This window comes from Anguilla anguilla, chromosome 11 (assembly GCF_013347855.1).
Source record: "Anguilla anguilla isolate fAngAng1 chromosome 11, fAngAng1.pri, whole genome shotgun sequence".
NCBI lineage: Eukaryota > Metazoa > Chordata > Actinopteri > Anguilliformes > Anguillidae > Anguilla > Anguilla anguilla.
The window spans coordinates 42,094,258-42,112,524 of record NC_049211.1 but is presented as its reverse complement, the minus strand read 5'-3'; the positions used below and the strand labels follow the sequence as shown (position 1 = coordinate 42,112,524).

The window sequence follows — 18,267 nt, the reverse complement described above, 5'->3', positions numbered from 1 at the left end:
CCTAATAACAATTTGTTTCTGTTTGTTTGGCCCGCGCTGTCCAAACCCTGTCCAAACCCCGAGTCTCGCTGACGTATTGGAACAGCACATCAAATATCCGAAGACCACCCATATTTCACAACAATGAGCGCATTTGTCTTGAAGCCAACAGCCTCCCTCCTCCTCCCCCCCCCCTCCCCCCCACCATTCACAATTCACATTTGGCCATATGATTTCCTTTGCGAGAGAAGGATGGAGTTTACATGTCGGCCGTTCGTTTTGCACTGTCAGCATGCTGGGAAGTGTGATTGAGATAAACCCACCGCGCTACAGAGATGCTCATCACCAGCACAACAGACGCCGCTGGCTCATGATTGGCCGTCATGTCGGCCATTCAGAAACACCGTTAGCGCTGCAGCATCATGGGCATGACGCCACCAAACATGCCAGATCACTATTCACAGATTCTGTTCCTTACAGACCCACACAAACCATGGCTGCTGTTGATTTTTGTTTTGTGAACGCAGAAACAATAAATTATATGCAGTGCATATATATGTTTTCCCTGAAAGTGGGTCACTCAGCAGAAATAACTGTGTATAGCATGTGGCATTTTTTTATCAAATGAATTGCATTGAAAGGAAGTCGCTGGACTGTGTCTCAGCCCATATTTCTAAAGACAGGTACCACAAAAGCGTCAAACCTTTATTGCACATTTTCATTTATAAATGTAAAATATATATAATTTATGTTTAAATGAAATGACAATTGAAAATGTATTTCTTGTATTTTCACTTTTATTTGCAAAATGGTATGTTGGTACTTTTAAGACTCTGTAACACATTTATATCATCTTCCCATCATCTTTAACTCTAAGCAAAATGCAAGTCTTCATGAAAGTTGCTTATGCAGTGTCCACGGCACATTCAACAAATTCCGTGTTAAACTTGTCTTGATAAATTTATCAGAACCGTTGGCGATATTTTTTGCACTTGATTATGCTGTCTTATTGTTCAGCCAACCGAATATAGTCCTGAACGTGTATGGTCAAATAAAACAAAGTACATGTGTCCAGTATTGCTCATACATGCCTGTTTGTATTATTAGCGTATGTAAGCAAACAGTGAATTTAATTCCAGTGGAATTCAACATCTTGACATCAGTAAACATAACTTGCAGGATGCAAATCTCATGAGACAACAATATATCACAAGCCATTCATAGCCTGCGTAGGCTTGAAAACCACAAGAACATTTTTAATATCCCCTACAAATTCAAATTTAGTAAAAAAAATAAAAATAAAAAAACTGTCAAAATCCACCAGTGTTTGAAGGGTAACAAAGGTTTTTTTAACATACACAGCAACTGTTGCTATGTACAGCTAACATATTATTGATCTTCAGTTTTCAGGGTGCATTAAGCGGGGCCATTTGTGTGACGAACATAAAACATATTGTTCTGAGGAAAAACTGATTGTAATAATTTTTCAGTACATTCACCGAAAACATATTTGTAACAGATGTCGGTCTTGATGATGGAACCTTGGAGAGTCTATTCAGAATTGTTCTTTCGGAAGAATTTGGGCCTCCGGTCGACAGTGAAGTTCCATATCATTAAGAGAAGGACAACATTCATCACGCGCCACGGCATCCTCAGAGGCCTGGCTCTGTAGGCAGAAGTCACTCATCGACGCTGGAGGTCACCTGACCCCAGGAGCCTACGCTAGGCTACTCCATGTCAACGCTTGTCCATCGTTCATCATGCCAATCTGCTGTTTACATGGGCTTTTGAAAATGGGGAGCCTACTCTTTACCTTCGGGGCTGGAGTTATACTGAACCCATACAGACCCAGATCCAAGGTTCTGGCCTTGCCCCAGCTGGGAGAGAACAGGGCCGTGTGTCTGTTAAAGGTTTCTCTCCCCTTTCAGCAAAATTCTGAGTCACGCTGCTCAGTTTCAGCGACCAAAACACTCAGTGCCAGTCAGCAGGCGTCTCCCCCCCCCCCGACCCCCGACCCCCCTGCGCAGTCCAGTTTTGCTCTCTTAACTGCTTCGTCTGGAGCCAGCATACCGTACATTTTAATTACGCTTTTTCATCATTTGAGTTTGTTTGTGGAAAAATAATCGTAGTTGTATTTGAGGAGAATACTACACCAGATGCAAGAAAGTAATATTTGACAGGCATCACAGTGGGCAGCTTGCACAACCCCCTTAATTCCACCCAGCTTAGTCCTCCTGTTATATTAAATGAAAACACCTGTCACAGGAGTTTCTTCTTCTCAAAAATCATTTCAGTGCATGCAGCACCATACATATCTTTTATGATTAAAATCACCTCAGGTTTGTTACCTCAGGCAATTTCTCCACTTCTTAAGTATATTTTCTCCATCTAAAATCTCTTTTGTGAAGATTATTTCACATATATTTGCGATCGATTGCTTTTATTACGCCCTCCTGATATTGGAAGTTTACAGCTGAAATCATGTTCTATATTAAAAAAGGGAAAGAAAATCTTGAGATATGGGAGGTCAACCTCCTCCTGGAAGGAAACCCTTCAGTGTTCTAAGAATACAGAGTGGTGTGGAAGTAAACATACCTCAGCAAAGACTGATACAGTGATTGACTCCCAGTGTTCAAAAATAAGTCTGCAAATATTTACAGTAAGTGAACTATGCGCCGAACCTCTTTTCAGGTCAGGCTCGGAAAAAGTAATGCTACGTAGGATTCCAAGAAATATGTCTTGCATGAACTATGAAATCCAATTTAGCCTCCACAAACACGAGAGGATGGATGGGTGCTCTTAGGTCATCTGTGACCAAGAAGCTCGACCTGCTGGGCAAAATAGCTTTAAGGACAAGAAGAGAAGCCGACGGTACTACTAGTGCTCTCTGGGTCTGTGTTTACCATCGAAATGAACTTTGGCTCCTACAGAAACACACTTTTGCATCACGCCATGGTATGGACCTATTTCATGGGCTTTCGGTAGAGCCACATGTGGTTATTGTGCATATGCATCAAATGTCGCAACTAAGGGAAAAAAACCCTTTCTCCCATATAGTTCAATTAACCTTTGACCCCTTTACCTAATTTTTAACTGTAATCAATATGTAATACGCAGTTTCAGAAAGGGTGGACCTGTGCAATTTCTTTAAAAGTATTCTCCAAGATTCCAGATGACCAAAATAACTTTTCTAAAGTAAATATTTTTAATGGTAGTCCCACTTTTTCCAGTGGCACATCCAGATATTTGATCAATCTCGCTGTGTTTTTGTGCTGCAGGAAAATGTGTGCTGATGGGCCAACTAAAGCACGATCGTAGCGCGCAGCATGTTAGCACGTTAGCACGCAGCAACATGACTCATTGACCTCTGATTGAACGTGTTGGGGAGGACCGTAGAAGGCACAGGTGCCCGGGGAAGGTGTAGAGAGCACCAGGTCTGAGAGTCTGCGGTCGGGACTGACCTGCGGCACCACGGAGGAGCCTGGATAACTGCACCGTGGAAAATGAGAGCCAACTCAAGCGTATAAACACCACTTGATTGCAACACATGTTTTCTCTTACCAGAAAAAAAGAGGGGAAAATCAACGGTGTGCCGGATAAAATCAGAGTGGGGGTGGGGGGGTGGATGGGGAGGGGAGCAGCGTTATGTGTGGGGGGTGGGGGGGTGAGCAGTGTTATGTGGGGGGGTGGGGTTGACCCACTGTTCCTCCTATAGCCCTCCGTCTGGTTCCGAGGCTGTGCCGCTGTTTATCTGAGATGGCGGTATGATGCTGGGCCCTCAGGAGAGAGAGGGGTTATCTGCAGCGCATGGCTGGCTGGGGATTTCACGTAGGCCCTTCCCCGGGCCCGGCGAGGGGCCCATTCGCCAAGCGTGCGATTCGCCCGCCACCGCGTGCCTGAGAGCTCACAGTCCATCCGCCAAGCGTGCGATTCACCCGCCACCGTGTCCTGGCATAGGCCGGTCGAGGCTTCACATTTCCACTTGGCGCAAGGTTGTCGAGCGCTAACCTCTGTGAAAGCCCTGTGCTAATTTATTGTTGTCAAGGACAGGTGTGGTGGGGGTAGACTGGGAGGGGGGAGATAACTTCTGGTGCAGGTTTGTCCGATTTCTCTTTATGGCAGGATTTGAAAGACATGTTACAGTTGTTCAAACAACAGTACTGCTACTGTTTAAACAGCATGCTAAAAGTAGCCTAAAGCAGTAAATTATGTGAGCTGATGTCATGTTAATAGGTTCTTTCATATTTAATGAATATTGGAAACTCTTCAGATTTTTAAACTTGAATATACAGAAGGTTTTCACAAGTAAATCTGCAAATCAAAAGATATTTTGCTAAGAGTTGCTTTTTCAAACTAAGCTACAATCCTGGAGCCATACACAGCAGGACCAGGTAATATTTTTCATTGTTTAGCCATTATTACAATCTGTATTGTAGACAGTGTAGATAGTGTAGATAACAGCTAGCTAGATAAATTATTTTGGGGGGTGTGTCAATCCTGGCTCTCCTAAGCAATGCAGTGAAATTCAACTAAAACAGAACTGGCTGTTTTTCTGTATAGTGTAGTAATGACCATAAGTGAGATGTGTCAAAAAACGAAAAGATCCTGGTTTATTGTTCCAGCTACCACTAATAATCCTTTGTCTTCCTGGTTTTTAGCATTAAGAGCATATTGCTCCTCAATCAACAGGCTACCAAAGTAAATATAAATATATATATTTTTAAACTGTTTGCAGTTTTCCCAGTCTGTCTGTTGATTAAAGCGAGGCTATTGCTTTGTTGCAGTATAAAACTACTCTCAACATACTTAGCCACTCAAAAAACATGTCCCCAATTCTACTGTGGTTAATAATAAATGCAATGTATCAACTGTGCATTACCTTCTACATTTCTGCTCTGAAAATAGTATACTATATGAATATTTTATAAAACCCCTCTCTGATATTGAAATCAATTAGTTTTCTATGTTAAACTAAGAAATATGTTTATATTAATCTTATATTAGTCTTCAAAGCCTGCATCTTCAGTTCACACTCTCACGTTTAGCAGTAATTCCCTTTGAACCTCGTGTGCGATGTTAGAATTAGCCAGGAGCAAGGGATTAATGACACTAATTTTGCACGCCTCCGTTTGAAAGCACACACAGGAATGTTGTTGTAACAGAGAGCTCAGAAATAAGGGGTGCCTTTGATACTGGTCAGAGTACAGTCTACCAGACTGCCTTACGAGAGTCCAATGTCAACGAGTTTGAAACCCGCCTCACCTTTTCATTACTGTGTTAGCCACATCCGGCCCCTAGCTTCCTTGGCCTTGATTCCTCAGCATTAAAGAGCCGTTTAATTGAAGATCACCTGACTTTGCGCAGAGGCCCCCCCCCCCCCCCCCCCGGGCGGCGGGGGCGTAAGGGGCGGATCCGGGGCTCAGATCGGGCCCCGCGTGAGCCAGGGCACGGCGGTACTGACGGGGATCTGAGGTTACCGTGAGAACAGGAAGGCCCCCGGGGGAGGGCGAGGGGGCGCGCGCAGACCCGTTCGCGGGCCTTTGATGGTTTCGGGACGGCCGCGTCTACCCGTCCCGAAAGCGCGGGGTCAAAGAGGGGATTTTGGGTTGTTCTGACGCGCCCGACGGAAGTGCGGTCCGCGGCCAACGGTGTGAAAGCGGGGCGGAGTCCGGTCAAGGAAGGGCCCGGAACACACACAAGCCCTGGGCAAAGAACGGCAGCCACGCAGCAGCCAACTTGGCCCGGACATCAAAGGGGGGCCATTAATAACAAGGAGCGGCAAGCCAAACGAAATTACCGCTTGGATCCCTATGAGAGAACCTGAAGGTTGTCTAGCTTTGGGCATGGAACATGCAGTGAGAGTGCAGGGTCTCAAAGGAGAGGGAAATGAGGTGTCATTAGCTTGATTAATGTAAATATGTGGAAAGCGCTCCAGTTCTCTGTAGTGTGGAGCGTCTCTGAGACACTGTGGAGGGAGGGGCTGAAGGTAGGGCTGGGGGGGGGGGGGTCGGGGAGACTAACAAAAACGGAGGCCGTGCTATTAACTCAGGATTTTAATGTGCGGAAATTATATATATCTTCTCATATTAATGGCTGCATGTGGAACGAGCCCAACTATTAACATCTCATCGCAGTGCCAAAGCATGTTTTGCAGCGCTGTGCGGTGTCCTTGCTCAAACTCACATTGCTGCTATTTTTCATATGCTTTGTTTGATGTTTGACGTGAGTTTGAAAGACGAAGGCCTACCACGGCTTGCGTAGCGGAGCAGAGGACATGCATATTAATCATAATTAGCGGAGATGCTTACAGACTGACATATTCTCTGGAGACCTCTGTGATGGAGTGCGAGCGATGTGGTTCATCCAGACAAGCTAACCATATCCAACTGTACCTATGTCATTCAAGAACGCTCACCTTCAGTGAATGGGCAGATATTCAGTGTAGTGCATACACATAATTTCCTGCATAATGTCCTGCTTTGATTGTGCAGTTATATTCACCTGATTTACAGATGCAGTGCTTTAATTAAATAGCATTGCTGTAATCGCTCATGCGTATTGATAAGCATTACATTACATCACAGGCATTTAGCAGACGCTCTTATCCAGAGCGACTTACACAACTTTACATTGCATCCAATTATACAGCTGGATATATACTAACCTGCAATTAAGTACCTTGCTCAAGGGTACAACGGCAATGTTCTATCGGGCAATCAAACCTTCGACCTCTAGGTTACAAGGCCAACTCCTTACCCATTATACTACACTGCTGCGTGAAATAACACAGCAGTGTAATTCTCATTGACCATTCCCAAGCACAGCACTGGAATTCTCATTGGCCATTCCCAAGCACAGCAGTGGAATTCTCATTGGCTATTCCCAAGCACAGCAGTGGACTTTCCACTGGCCATTCCCAAGCACAGCAGTGGACTTCCCACTGGCCATTCCCAAGCACAGCAGTGGAATTCTCATTGGCTATTCCCAAGCACAGCAGTGGAATTCTCAATGGCCATTCCCAAGCACAGCAGTGGACTTCCCACTGGCCATTCCCAAGCACGGCAGTGGACTTCCCACTGGCCATTCCCAAGCACAGCAGTGGAATTCTCATTGGCCATTCCCAAGCACAGCAGTGGAATTCCCACTGGCCATTCCCAAGCACAGCAGTGGACTTCCCACTGGCCATTCCCAAGCACAGCAGGGACGCTGAGGGCCTGGCAAGCCCTTATCAGCCACAGACTGGCAGAGTGACTGATGCAAACGGTGCGAGCGCTGATAAGAGGATCAGCAGGAGGTTAGCCACTCACAGCAGAGAGATGAAATCATTCAACACACCGTATCATAGAGAGAGAGAGAGAGAGAGAGAGAGAGGGTGAGGGTGAGGGAGGGAGAGAGAGACAGAGAGAGAGGAATTGGGAACTCATTAAAATCTCTTTAAGGCATTAGATCAGAGGGGATGTTAGGCGCGCTGTGCCTTATCCGGTTCGAGCTTTACTTTTCCCCTACTTGGCCGACACGAAAGCCTTTGAACAGCTTACAAGGGATCTTTATCTTCTTCTTGCACACTTACAGTGTTATCATGTACTCTGCATTCAGAACTGTTCTGTTCTCGTTACACGTCTGTGGTTTGACACTGGTGTCATTTGTTTTACATTTTTAATGGGAATCCAGTGGTGATGAAATTATAGCTAACTGTTTTTGCACTCAAGCTTGGATTTTCCCACCTTCAACTTGAAAACAACCCTTCGTACTGCACTAATGGCCAGAGGTTTTAGCGCATGTGAAACAGAGTTAGGACTGTACTAAAGAACAGAGGTTGTAGCACATGTAAAACAGAGTTAGGACTGTACTAAAGAACAGAGGTTGTAGCACATGTAAAACAGAGTTAGTACTGTACTAAAGACCAGAGGTTGTAGCACATGTAAAACAGAGTTAGTACTGTACTAAAGACCAGAGGTTGTAGCACATGTAAAACAGAGTTAGGACTGTACTAAAGACCAGAGGTTGTAGCACATGTAAAACAGAGTTAGGACTGTACTAAAGAACAGAGGTTGTAGCACATGTAAAACAGAGTTAGTACTGTACTAAAAGCCAGAGGTTGTAGCACATGTAAAACAGAGTTAGGACTGTACTAAAGACCAGAGGTTGTAGCACATGTAAAACAGAGTTAGTACTGTACTAAAGACCAGAGGTTGTAGCACATGTAAAACAGAGTTAGTACTGTACTAAAAGCCAGAGGTTGTAGCACATGTAAAACAGAGTTAGGACTGTACTAAAGACCAGAGGTTGTAGCACATGTAAAACAGAGTTTGTACTGTACTAAAGACCAGTGGTTTTGGTCCTAGCACATTTAGCTATTTACACTCCAGTATGGTTTATCTCTTCTGAGCAACAAAATAAACTCATTGGCTTTCTCTCCTTGTAATCATGATACGATTGAATTAGGCCTGTGACTGTGCGAGAGCACCTTCGTCTTTCCACGATTATCCCCGTTAAATATGCGGTGTAGTCTCACAGCTGATCTAAGGACCATATCACGGAACACGACATGTTACAAATTACCGAGCAGGGCTTGTGCAGCTAATCGCAAGTGCAGCACAGGCAGCCTAATTCATCCCATACGCCCTACGCCGTTACCCAGCAACCAGGCTCTTTCTTCAGCGGTGTCGTTCAGCAGGAAGCCACCGCCATGGCACTGTGGTGGGCAGAACGTTGGCAGAGGAACTCCAGGACCACTTCTTATCCTGTCGCTGTTAGCTATCAAGGCAGCTGCCTTACAGTAACATGACTAATTAAACGTCCATTGTTACATCTATGGTACATATTCTTAGCATTACTTTGGTTCTTAAAACATGCATACTATAGTTTTTCATGCTATGCATTTTTCCTTTTTTAAAAAATACAATTTATTGTATTTTATGTATTAATTTTAATTCAATTTATGCAAAAAAAAAGAAGCATTTTAAAGCATAACAGTTAAAGCTCCAGTTAAAGCTCCATAAGAATATTTTGCTGGTTGTGATGAATATGTCACACTTGACCTGTTTTGCTGTGTACCAGAGTCAAGCGTGCAGATTGAAAGCTGTTGCCAAGCCTGCTTTCTCCAGACAAGCTTGGCAGCGCCCTCTCGGTTCGTCGGGCAGTGTTTCGTTACAGAATACGGGACTTACTGGCGTTTTTTTCTGGTTCTGGGAGCCAGGCTGTGTTTACGCAGTGAGTCCCAAAGAAACAACTGTGTGATTGAAATGTTTCTGTCTGCCAGACACCCCTCAGAGGTGAAACGGGAGAATGTAAGTCCTTCTCATAGCCAAATAAACACAAAAATTGTATAATTAGGTGGAAAGAAACAAAAATAAAGCACAAGTCAGTGGTAGAACAGGAAATCAACTGAATTCCTCCACCAGAAATGTGTTGCTTGTCTTCACTAAAGTTTAATGTGATATCCGTGCCAATGATGATGGTGTAGAACTGCACAAAACCGAGGCTGACTGGCAGTGACTTATGGGAGATATGGGCATGTACCAGTGATGTCAGATAAAAGACACAGTGCAGACTTTCAAATAAAAAAAATGCAAATATGTCTACATTGGAAAGCAGGATTAAAGCATTTCTTTTAGTGACATATGCCAGAATATGTCGGGGAGGAGGGCCAATCCAGCGGTCGACATTGCGAGTCAAACTTTTATAACGGTGAATGTAGTGTGGTGTAAGTTTAATCACAAATTTCAATGAAATACACAAATCTGATTTATACCTAAACTGTAAAGCAGACCCAGAATTCAAACATTGACTACAGCACCAGTTTGTGTGCCTTTTTGGCAGTTTGTTTTTGTAAACTGTAGTTATATTCTATAATTTGTTATATTCATTTCCACTTATTTACTTTCACCTAGAACTGAATATGAAATGAATTGGAATCTATGGGAATTTAATTGTATTTATTTATGGTTTGATTTTTTCAAATTTCTAGCGAAAAGGAAAAAGAAAACATTTTCATTTGGGCACGGAGCTTAGGGAAAAAAAAATGTTGGTCTTTAATGTTCAAACCCAACAATATGCCAATGGAGGTGTCAAGCTGAGTGTCGCTCATAGTCACGGCTTCGGTTGTGCAATTTTAACAGCTGAAGCAGTACAAACACATGGCTCAACTTTCTGAAAAAAAAAAAAATCTATAGTTGATCCAAAGGGTAGCGAAAGGTATAGTGATTTAAGATTTTATTTTTCCCTTTTTGGAACAAGTCTGGCTTTTCTTTGAAAAGAAAAAAAAAAGAAAAGAAAGTCACAGTCCGAGTCGTTGTATCATAAAATCTACTTTATGACAGTCATATCCTTTTTGGAGATGCTACAAAGGAACAAATGCTGTACATAAAATGTTATGGTATGAAAGTGGCGCTCGTTAAAAAGCGTCCTCTTGCATCCAGAGCGGGATACACAGGAGACACGAGCTCTGTGTTGTGTTTTTGGACGATGAGAACGAGCCGGCCTGCTCGACGCCGGCCCGAAGCGGGACGGCGAAACGCAGCTGGGCCGCCCTTTTCCTCCGCCTGTTTCTCCGGCCTCTCTCATCTCCGCTATCAACCGGCCCGAAATCCTTTCTTTTTTTTTAAATTCGCACTTTTTGTTCGTTTCTTTCTTCAGGCATCAGCAATGAAAACACCGAACGGCGGGGTTTTCACTGAACACACAGTCCTGCTCGGGTCCCAAAGCTTTATTAATCACGAGTCAGCGATCACATGACACGTTCGTTTCATTGCGTTTCGCGCAGAGAAATCACAGGCCGCCGCAATGGCCCCCGGGCCTTTTCTCTTCCTGGCTGTGAATGACTCTTTGACGTCACGGCTTCCGTGAGGCGTTTGACGTGGCGGACAAACGCCTGCCGCCGGGCTTAAAAACTCGGCCCCGTCCCCTAATCTCCGGCCCCGCCCGAAATGCATCACTGGCGAAATCGCACAATGGCTGACGCACATGTCTACGCCGGAGCCCGTCCGTCGAGCCCTTCGGACACGCACGCATTCCGCCTCGTCCGCGTCGGGATGGCGCGGACGTTGATCCGCGCGCCGACCCCCTGACCGACGTTTTCCGTCGTCGAGGACGTGCGGAGGCAGGGCGAGGAGATGGCCGACCGTATCGGGAGCGAGCGAAAAAGGGCGAAAGAGCCGTTGCTTTCAATTAAGCTCCTCTACCCCGGGCAAAAATGTACGAGCAGTTCCCACGCGGCGAAATCGCTATTAGCAACACAAACAAAGGGCCCGTAATTCATGTGAGACGGCGAAACTCGAGCTGGAATCGGGTACGCAGCTGTCATAGCCGCTGATTAATGGGCCTCGAAACGAGGAGGCACCGGTTCTCGAACGGGGCAATGCCCTGCCCATTAACTCCCATCAGCAATTACCGGCCTGTCCAAGGACGCGCGGAAACACTGTGCCTTCGGCCCCCCTAATAGCCCAGCGTCAGCGCGGAATAATAAATCAGCGGTGCAGATCTGGCCTGCTTTTGTTTATCTTATCACAGAGGGCTCAAGCGCTGTGATTGCAGCTGAGTGCCATTACAGCTCTCTGAATCTGCTCCTGAGGAAATCCCACAATCAGACAATGAGCTTGCTCCAGAAGATAGCCATTCTGCATTAGCCACACTGAAGATAGCCATTCTGCATTAGCCATACTGAAGATAGCCATTATGCATTAGCCACACTGAAGATGGCCATTCTGCATTAGCCACACTGAAGATAGCCATTCTGCATTAGCCACACTGAAGATAACCATTTAACATTAGCCACACTGAAGATAGCTATTTAGCATTAGCCACACTGAAGATAGCCATTCTGCATTAGCCACACTGAAGATAACCATTTAACATTAGCAACACTGAAGATAGCCATTTTGCATTAGCCACACTGAAGATAACCATTTAACATTAGCCACACTGAAGATAGCCATTTTGCATTGACCACACTGAAGATAGCCATTTTGCATTAGCCAGACTGAAGATATCCATTTTGTATCAGCCGCGCTGTTCATAGCATCACGGTGAGGGCGAGCGACCCCTTCATATCACACATGGAGTGCTTAATTTAACTAAATGAGTGGCTCTACACTCCTTGTTTCCCCCTAAGAGCCTAATCGCAAAAAGCCGTAGGTACTGCAGCCCTCCAGGAGCTGCACGGCCCTGTCTGAGATCATGTGAGGTGTCTGTGCAGCTGCAGGCAAAACCGAAGGGTACAGGCCTGTGATGACAGCAGCCGATTGGCTGGAGGAAAGCGGGAGGACGTAGCGCTGAGCTGTCACAGGAGGCTTCGTTCGGCCCTCGTTTCTCTTTGTTCCCGAGGCGTCTTCGCCGCAGACGAATGACCTCGCGCTTCGTAACGTTCTCCTCCTCGAGGGGCTTGAAGAAACCCGCACCGGGGAGCCGAGAAAGGTCCTGGACGTCACCCAAAAAAGCCGCGTTTGGAAGGGAGGGGCTGCCTGGATGGGGCCCGGTGCCTCCCCAGGGGAGGGGACGGGGGACGGGGGACGGGGGGGGGGGGGTGCGGAGCGGGTCACCCGATAGCGTTTCTCTTTACGTGACTCGCCATTATCTCACCATCTGCCCTCATCTGGTTACCTGTGCGCTCCACATTTCTGTTTTTGAACAAGGGAAAGACATGAAGAAAGAAGCAGACTTCTGATTGGCCTGCATATATTTTACTGCTTTGATGGGAAAAAGAAAAAAAAAGAAAAAAAAAAAGAACAGGTGGTATTTCCCGGCGGTGCGGCGCATTGTGTGGAAATCTTGAGGCTGACGGAAACTTCATGTCCATCGCCTGATTTGTGTCCAGCGTTTATGGAGGTGCGTCATTTTTCTGAGTGTTCATGGAGGAACAAGAACTCAGCCTGGGAGCTTGTCCCGAAACCAAAAACGCAGTTTCCCCGTTTTCGCAAAAAATCCAAGAACGTCACTGCCTAATCTCATCCCAAGAAAATTAAACGTGTTGCAAATTAAATTTTTTAAAGTTTATTATTTCCCCTTGTTTCCCCTAGTTTCCAGCTTTCTACTTGCTTGACAGAAGAAGACAGATTGTGATGGTCACTGAACTTCTATACCCAAAGAGATATTGCTTGACTTTTATAGAAGTGCATGCTGTCATTTCTACTTAGGCACAAACAAGGTCTGAATGTAGGGGGCACATCAAATCCTCTAAACAACCGTGTCCAGATTAAACAAGGCTACTGCCAAAGAGCAGTCAACACTATAAGTAAAACAAACAGTCCGTTAAACACATAGTACATGAGATGTCAAAACAAATACCACAGACTACGTGCCAGTATGTGAATAGATACGGCAAATTCCTGAATCAACGCAGAGTCTGACAATTAAGCCTCCCACTTTTACCACGAGCTGCCCTTGAACTTAACCGACATACTTGTCCTCTTTAGTTAACATCAGGTGTGCTTTCACAAAACATCTTTTCTTCTCCTCGTCCGCTGCGTGAAATGGTTTCACGTTTGAACCTGCTTAGCGAGCAACTCTTTTAGAGAACTAGAAGGCATTCTCATTAATTATTTAATAATTAAAGGAAAAACACCTTTTCCTTAATCACCACCTCTCAATCACTCACCATTTTCATTTTACTGAGAGACAAAACCTTGTAAATAAGATATTTGCTGAAATGCCGTCAAGCTCAATAGCTCTGCATTCTCTTTGTTTCATATAAAGTCTTCATGATTACGTTTATCTGTGATTTACACTTTTGGAGTATACTTTTGGAGTAAGTAGTGTTTGATATTGGAACTGCGTGTTTTGAAACAGTTTTTTTTTTAAATCACCATCAAGTCCAAGATGTCCACAGAAACAAATGCCTGAGCTGCTCAGAGAGCTCAAAGCACTGCCATTAGGGCTCAGACTCGGGGATTAGGACACGCCAATGCTGTGTGTACCATCAGTGCAAAACATCAAGTCAGTCGTGCTAAATGGAAATTAAAACTTAATGGTTTATTCCCCATAAAACAATTCCCTGCTTTGTTTCCGTTGTTTTAACAGATGCCCCCATAAGAGACAGCTCCCATTTCTCTCTCCATGTTCAAAAGCAGTGAATTTCGATTTCCTTTGAATTTTATATCTTTCTTTATTTATTTTGTTTTGTCCTGCTGACTTCTCCCCCCTGTTAGCACTGCTGTCATGTTTAGCTTTAGCTTTCAGGAACCCAACATTTTTCGGCATTCACACTTATCTAAAAATATTTTGCCATAATCTTTGTACAGCGCTTCATTGGATGGATACAAAGCATGTCCCGCTGACGGCGTCTGTACATCAGTCAGCTTGACGATTGTTGCTAAGGTTTAAAACCTGATCTGCTGCTGGAAAGTGATGACTGCATACTGTGACTGTCACATTTCCTTCAACTAATTTATTATTTCAGGTAAGGCACATCAGGTAAGTTTGTGTCATAGTGCATATTGTGTTCTTGTTATTTCATAAAGCTCATATTTAACCAGTTCATACAGTGTATACCCTTGCAGTCATATTCTGTGGGAAACTTAGGGGTTTATGTATATAATTGTGTCTGGATATTTCTTAGCCATCGTTACTGAGTGCCATTGCTCATCATATGACACACACTGAGGATGTACTGGCTGTTATATCTGGCCATACTGGGAAAAAATTATATCTGAGCCAGTAATCATCCCTGAAGCAGTTTGTGCGTGTTCAATGGAAAACATTTTTTAATATTCTCTGCCTCTTGTTTTGGGTACAGTCCCAGTCACGCAATTAGAACTGTAACTGGTTTGGGTGTGTAGTGATCTCTGGGAAATGTGTATGTTTAATGTATTCAGAGGTTTCAGTTCTGGGTTTGGATGGGAGTTTCTGCCAATGCGGTTAAATTATCCATACATTCTTATGTAAATAATAAACCATTATTTTTCTGTGTTAAATGCAGAGCAGTGGTGGTGCTGACAGGAGCGGGGCATGCTGGGAGATAAGTTGTTTTGATTTAAATGAAAGACACTGTAGTTTGCCCTGTCAGAAGTAGGGTAAATATACCCTGAGGTAGCCTGAGAAAACTACATTTCCCACGATGCCTGTGTCCCCTGTGGCCCACATGTGTGCTGGATTCACAGTCCTCTGTGAAGGTGCCAGGGTGTTTCAATCCGCAGACCATTTAAAATATTTGTCCTCATCTTCTCTCGTCTGCTCTGCAGCATTTCTGTCACTCGACATGAGGGACCCACCAGGTGCTTTCAATTTAACACTTGATACCCCCCTGCCTCCCCCCTTCAGCTGAGTTAAGCCGGGTATTCACCTGAACAAATTGCCCCTTAGGGGAACCCACAGGCAGGCGAGACTGGAACCCTCTCTTTTACACATACACACACACAAACACACTTATAAACACACACACACATGCATGTACACACGCACGCACACACACATGCATGCACGTACACACACACTTACTCACACACACACATGCACGCATGCACACACACACACACGTGCAAACACACACACGCACACACACACATGCAAACACACACACACAAATCAGCACGTTGTGTGGCCTGACTGCCAAAATGGCTTCATTTCCCACTCTCCCTTCGCTATTAAAGGTATCAGTGGCAGCAGGAACGTCTTTGATCACTTTCAGGCTTCATTCTGCTACTCTGAGTCCCCGCTTGCCCACCCCACTTCTTCCCCTTAGCCTTTGTCTTCCCCTCGCAGGAAAGTTTTCTTTTGCACTTGACTTGTTGCACATGTGCAAGAACTACTGCAGTTCTGTGATTTAAGCCAGCCTGGACAGCCTAAATTAACACTCCTGTTCTTTCATGATTTTACGTTCAGAAGCTCAACTGCTTAATTGAACATTCTGACCTGCGCTTTACTGAACCTGCTGAAGGTTAAATAAGTTTGCACGAGATGCATTTCTCTGCAGGCTGTGCCATCGGAGCTAGCTGTTGTGCTTTGGATTGTTCTCGTCCATTTTGAAGCACAGGATGCGAATCGGCAGCGATGGAGAGCGCTGGTTGTTTAAGAGTGGGTGTGTGCAGAGCCCTTTTCTCATCGGCACAATGGAAACAAAGCTTCCAGTTCTCTGCTGTACAAAAGCGGCGCACAATCGTCGCGGCATCTGAGTTCTGGCCGTTTCTTTATTCCTCGGTGTACTCGATACGCCGGAGGGGCCCGGGCGCTTCCTCTCCCGCCCTGGCGAGAACAGCGCTGTTCTGAAGACGCGCCGCACGCAGGAGCGGGCCTCTCCAGAACCGCTCTCCCCAGCACCGGGGAGAGCCTGCCTCTCTGCCTGTACAGAGCCGTTCTCCCCAGCACCGGGGAGAGCCTGCCTCTCTGCCTGTACAGAGCCTCCTGCTCTGGCCTGACTGTCTGTACAGAGCCTCCTGCTCTGGCCTCTCTGCCTGTACAGAGCCTCCTGCTCTGGCCTCTCTGCCTGTACAGAGCCTCCTGCTCTGGCCTCTCTGCCTGTACGGAGCCTCCTGCTCTGGCCTCTGCCTGTACAGAGCCTCCTGCTCTGGCCTCTGCCTGTACAGAGCCTCCTGCTCTGGCCTCTCTGCCTGTACAGAGCCTCCTGCTCTGGCCTCTCTGCTTGTACAGAGCCTCCTGCTCTGGCCTCTCTGCCTGTACAGAGCCTCCTGCTCTGGCCTCTCTGCCTGTACAGAGCCTCCTGCTCTGGCCTGACTGTCTGTACAGAGCCTCCTGCTCTGGCCTCTCTGCCTGTACAGAGCCTCCTGCTCTGGCCTGACTGCCTGTACACAAGCTGCGATAAGACCCCGATGAAACCCAGCCACTCGAGGGTACACACTGATATTCCTGGATGAGTGGAGCATGGACAAACCCTTACCTGATGCTAACCACGCTAACTTCATGTTGAGGGCCAACATCGTAGTACCTGAATTCTGTTATTGCAATATACTTCATATTGCCATCTCAAAAATGAATGAATTTCGCAAACATTTTTTGATGTGGGGAAATAATTTGTTGTGATATAATAATTGCCTCTCTCCCAATGCACGCTGGGATAGGGCTCCAGCACCCCCTGTGACCCTGCCAAGGATAAGTGGGTATAGATGATGGGTGGATGGATGGATGATATAATAGTATCAAAATCAATAATGTGATAAGAATATTAAAAATGCTGTACTGAGTACTGTCTAGAAAGCATCTACCTCTATGGTGAGTCTGGTCTTGAACAGCCCAAAGGTATAAGCCCAGAGGTATAATGCTACATGTCCTGCCAAGCTATTCTACGCATTAGCAACCCACTGTAAAAATACACCCCAATGCTGGAGTGACGTTGTATTCCCAGCTATGGCCCCAGGCTCAGCGGATAGAGCTGAGCGTGACCGAGCGAGTACTCACAGCTCTCCCAGCAAGTGCAGGTTGTGGAAGGCGCTGGGCTGCAGCTCGCTGATGTTGTTCATGCTGAGATCCCTGTCAAAACGGGAGAAGAACCGAGGGTTAGTTCGCAGCCCCGAAAAATACATTCTCGGCAGGGGTACTGGGTTCCCCCCCGCCCCCCCCCCCCCCCCCCCCCCCCACCCAGCATTTGGAAATGTTCTGGAGTGGCGTGAGGATAATCTCACGCAGCACTTTATCAGGCAAACCTCAGGGAAGCTACTGGAAATAGAAACAGAGACTCTTCGACTTGCCCAAAACCTATTTAATAACATGTGGAACTCCTCTCGGAAAGAGTGCACGGCTGGAAAACATCTGAATGCTGCAATAGGACATCTCCCCTGTGCACTTGCGTTTTTTACCTCATGATTTTCAAAAACAGAAATCAAGAATATACATTATATTTGCACAGTAATTATCCTTCATTCACGTGGAAATTCTCACATTTCTACCCAGCATCACCAGCTTTGGAAGCTATCTGGTTGAAACCTATAACTGAGGGATCTGGTGGAAAACATGGATGTGTCCCAGCATGGCATTGGCCTTTTATTATTGTGTAAACACTCCCCCCTCCACCCTTTGTTTCAAGTGAACACTAGACACAGGACAGGTAGGAGGGTGGAACAGGCAAGTTGTACAGAGGCTGGGGAGGGCCTTGTACTGTTTCATTGATCATTGGTAGTAACTCCCAAAAAGTTCTTGGCCCTGAGGTAGCTCCCTCACCAGTGCTGCCTGCAGGCTTGTTAAAACGTTCGGTAAGCACCTGTCCCGTCGCTGCGTGGTAGCCCGTGCCGTCTATCTCCGGGACGGGACCCCTGCTACACGGAGCAGGTCCCCTTGCTGACAATCCAAGACCCTTCTTTCGGTGAAACATGAGGCTTCTGATATCAAAGAGCCTCCGCACCT

The 18,267-nt window shown here is 45.8% G+C and overlaps 1 protein-coding gene across 1 annotated transcript in view; it reads right to left on the bottom strand.

The window, feature by feature from the left end:
- Positions 1–18,267, bottom strand: part of LOC118208669 (leucine-rich repeat-containing G-protein coupled receptor 6) — a 94,652-nt gene that overhangs the window by 38,369 nt on the left and 38,016 nt on the right. Inside the window, exon 2 of the mRNA XM_035383553.1 lies at positions 17,326–17,397. Within this exon, the coding sequence (XP_035239444.1) occupies positions 17,326–17,397 (72 nt within the window). The remainder of the gene's footprint in view (positions 1–17,325; positions 17,398–18,267) is intronic.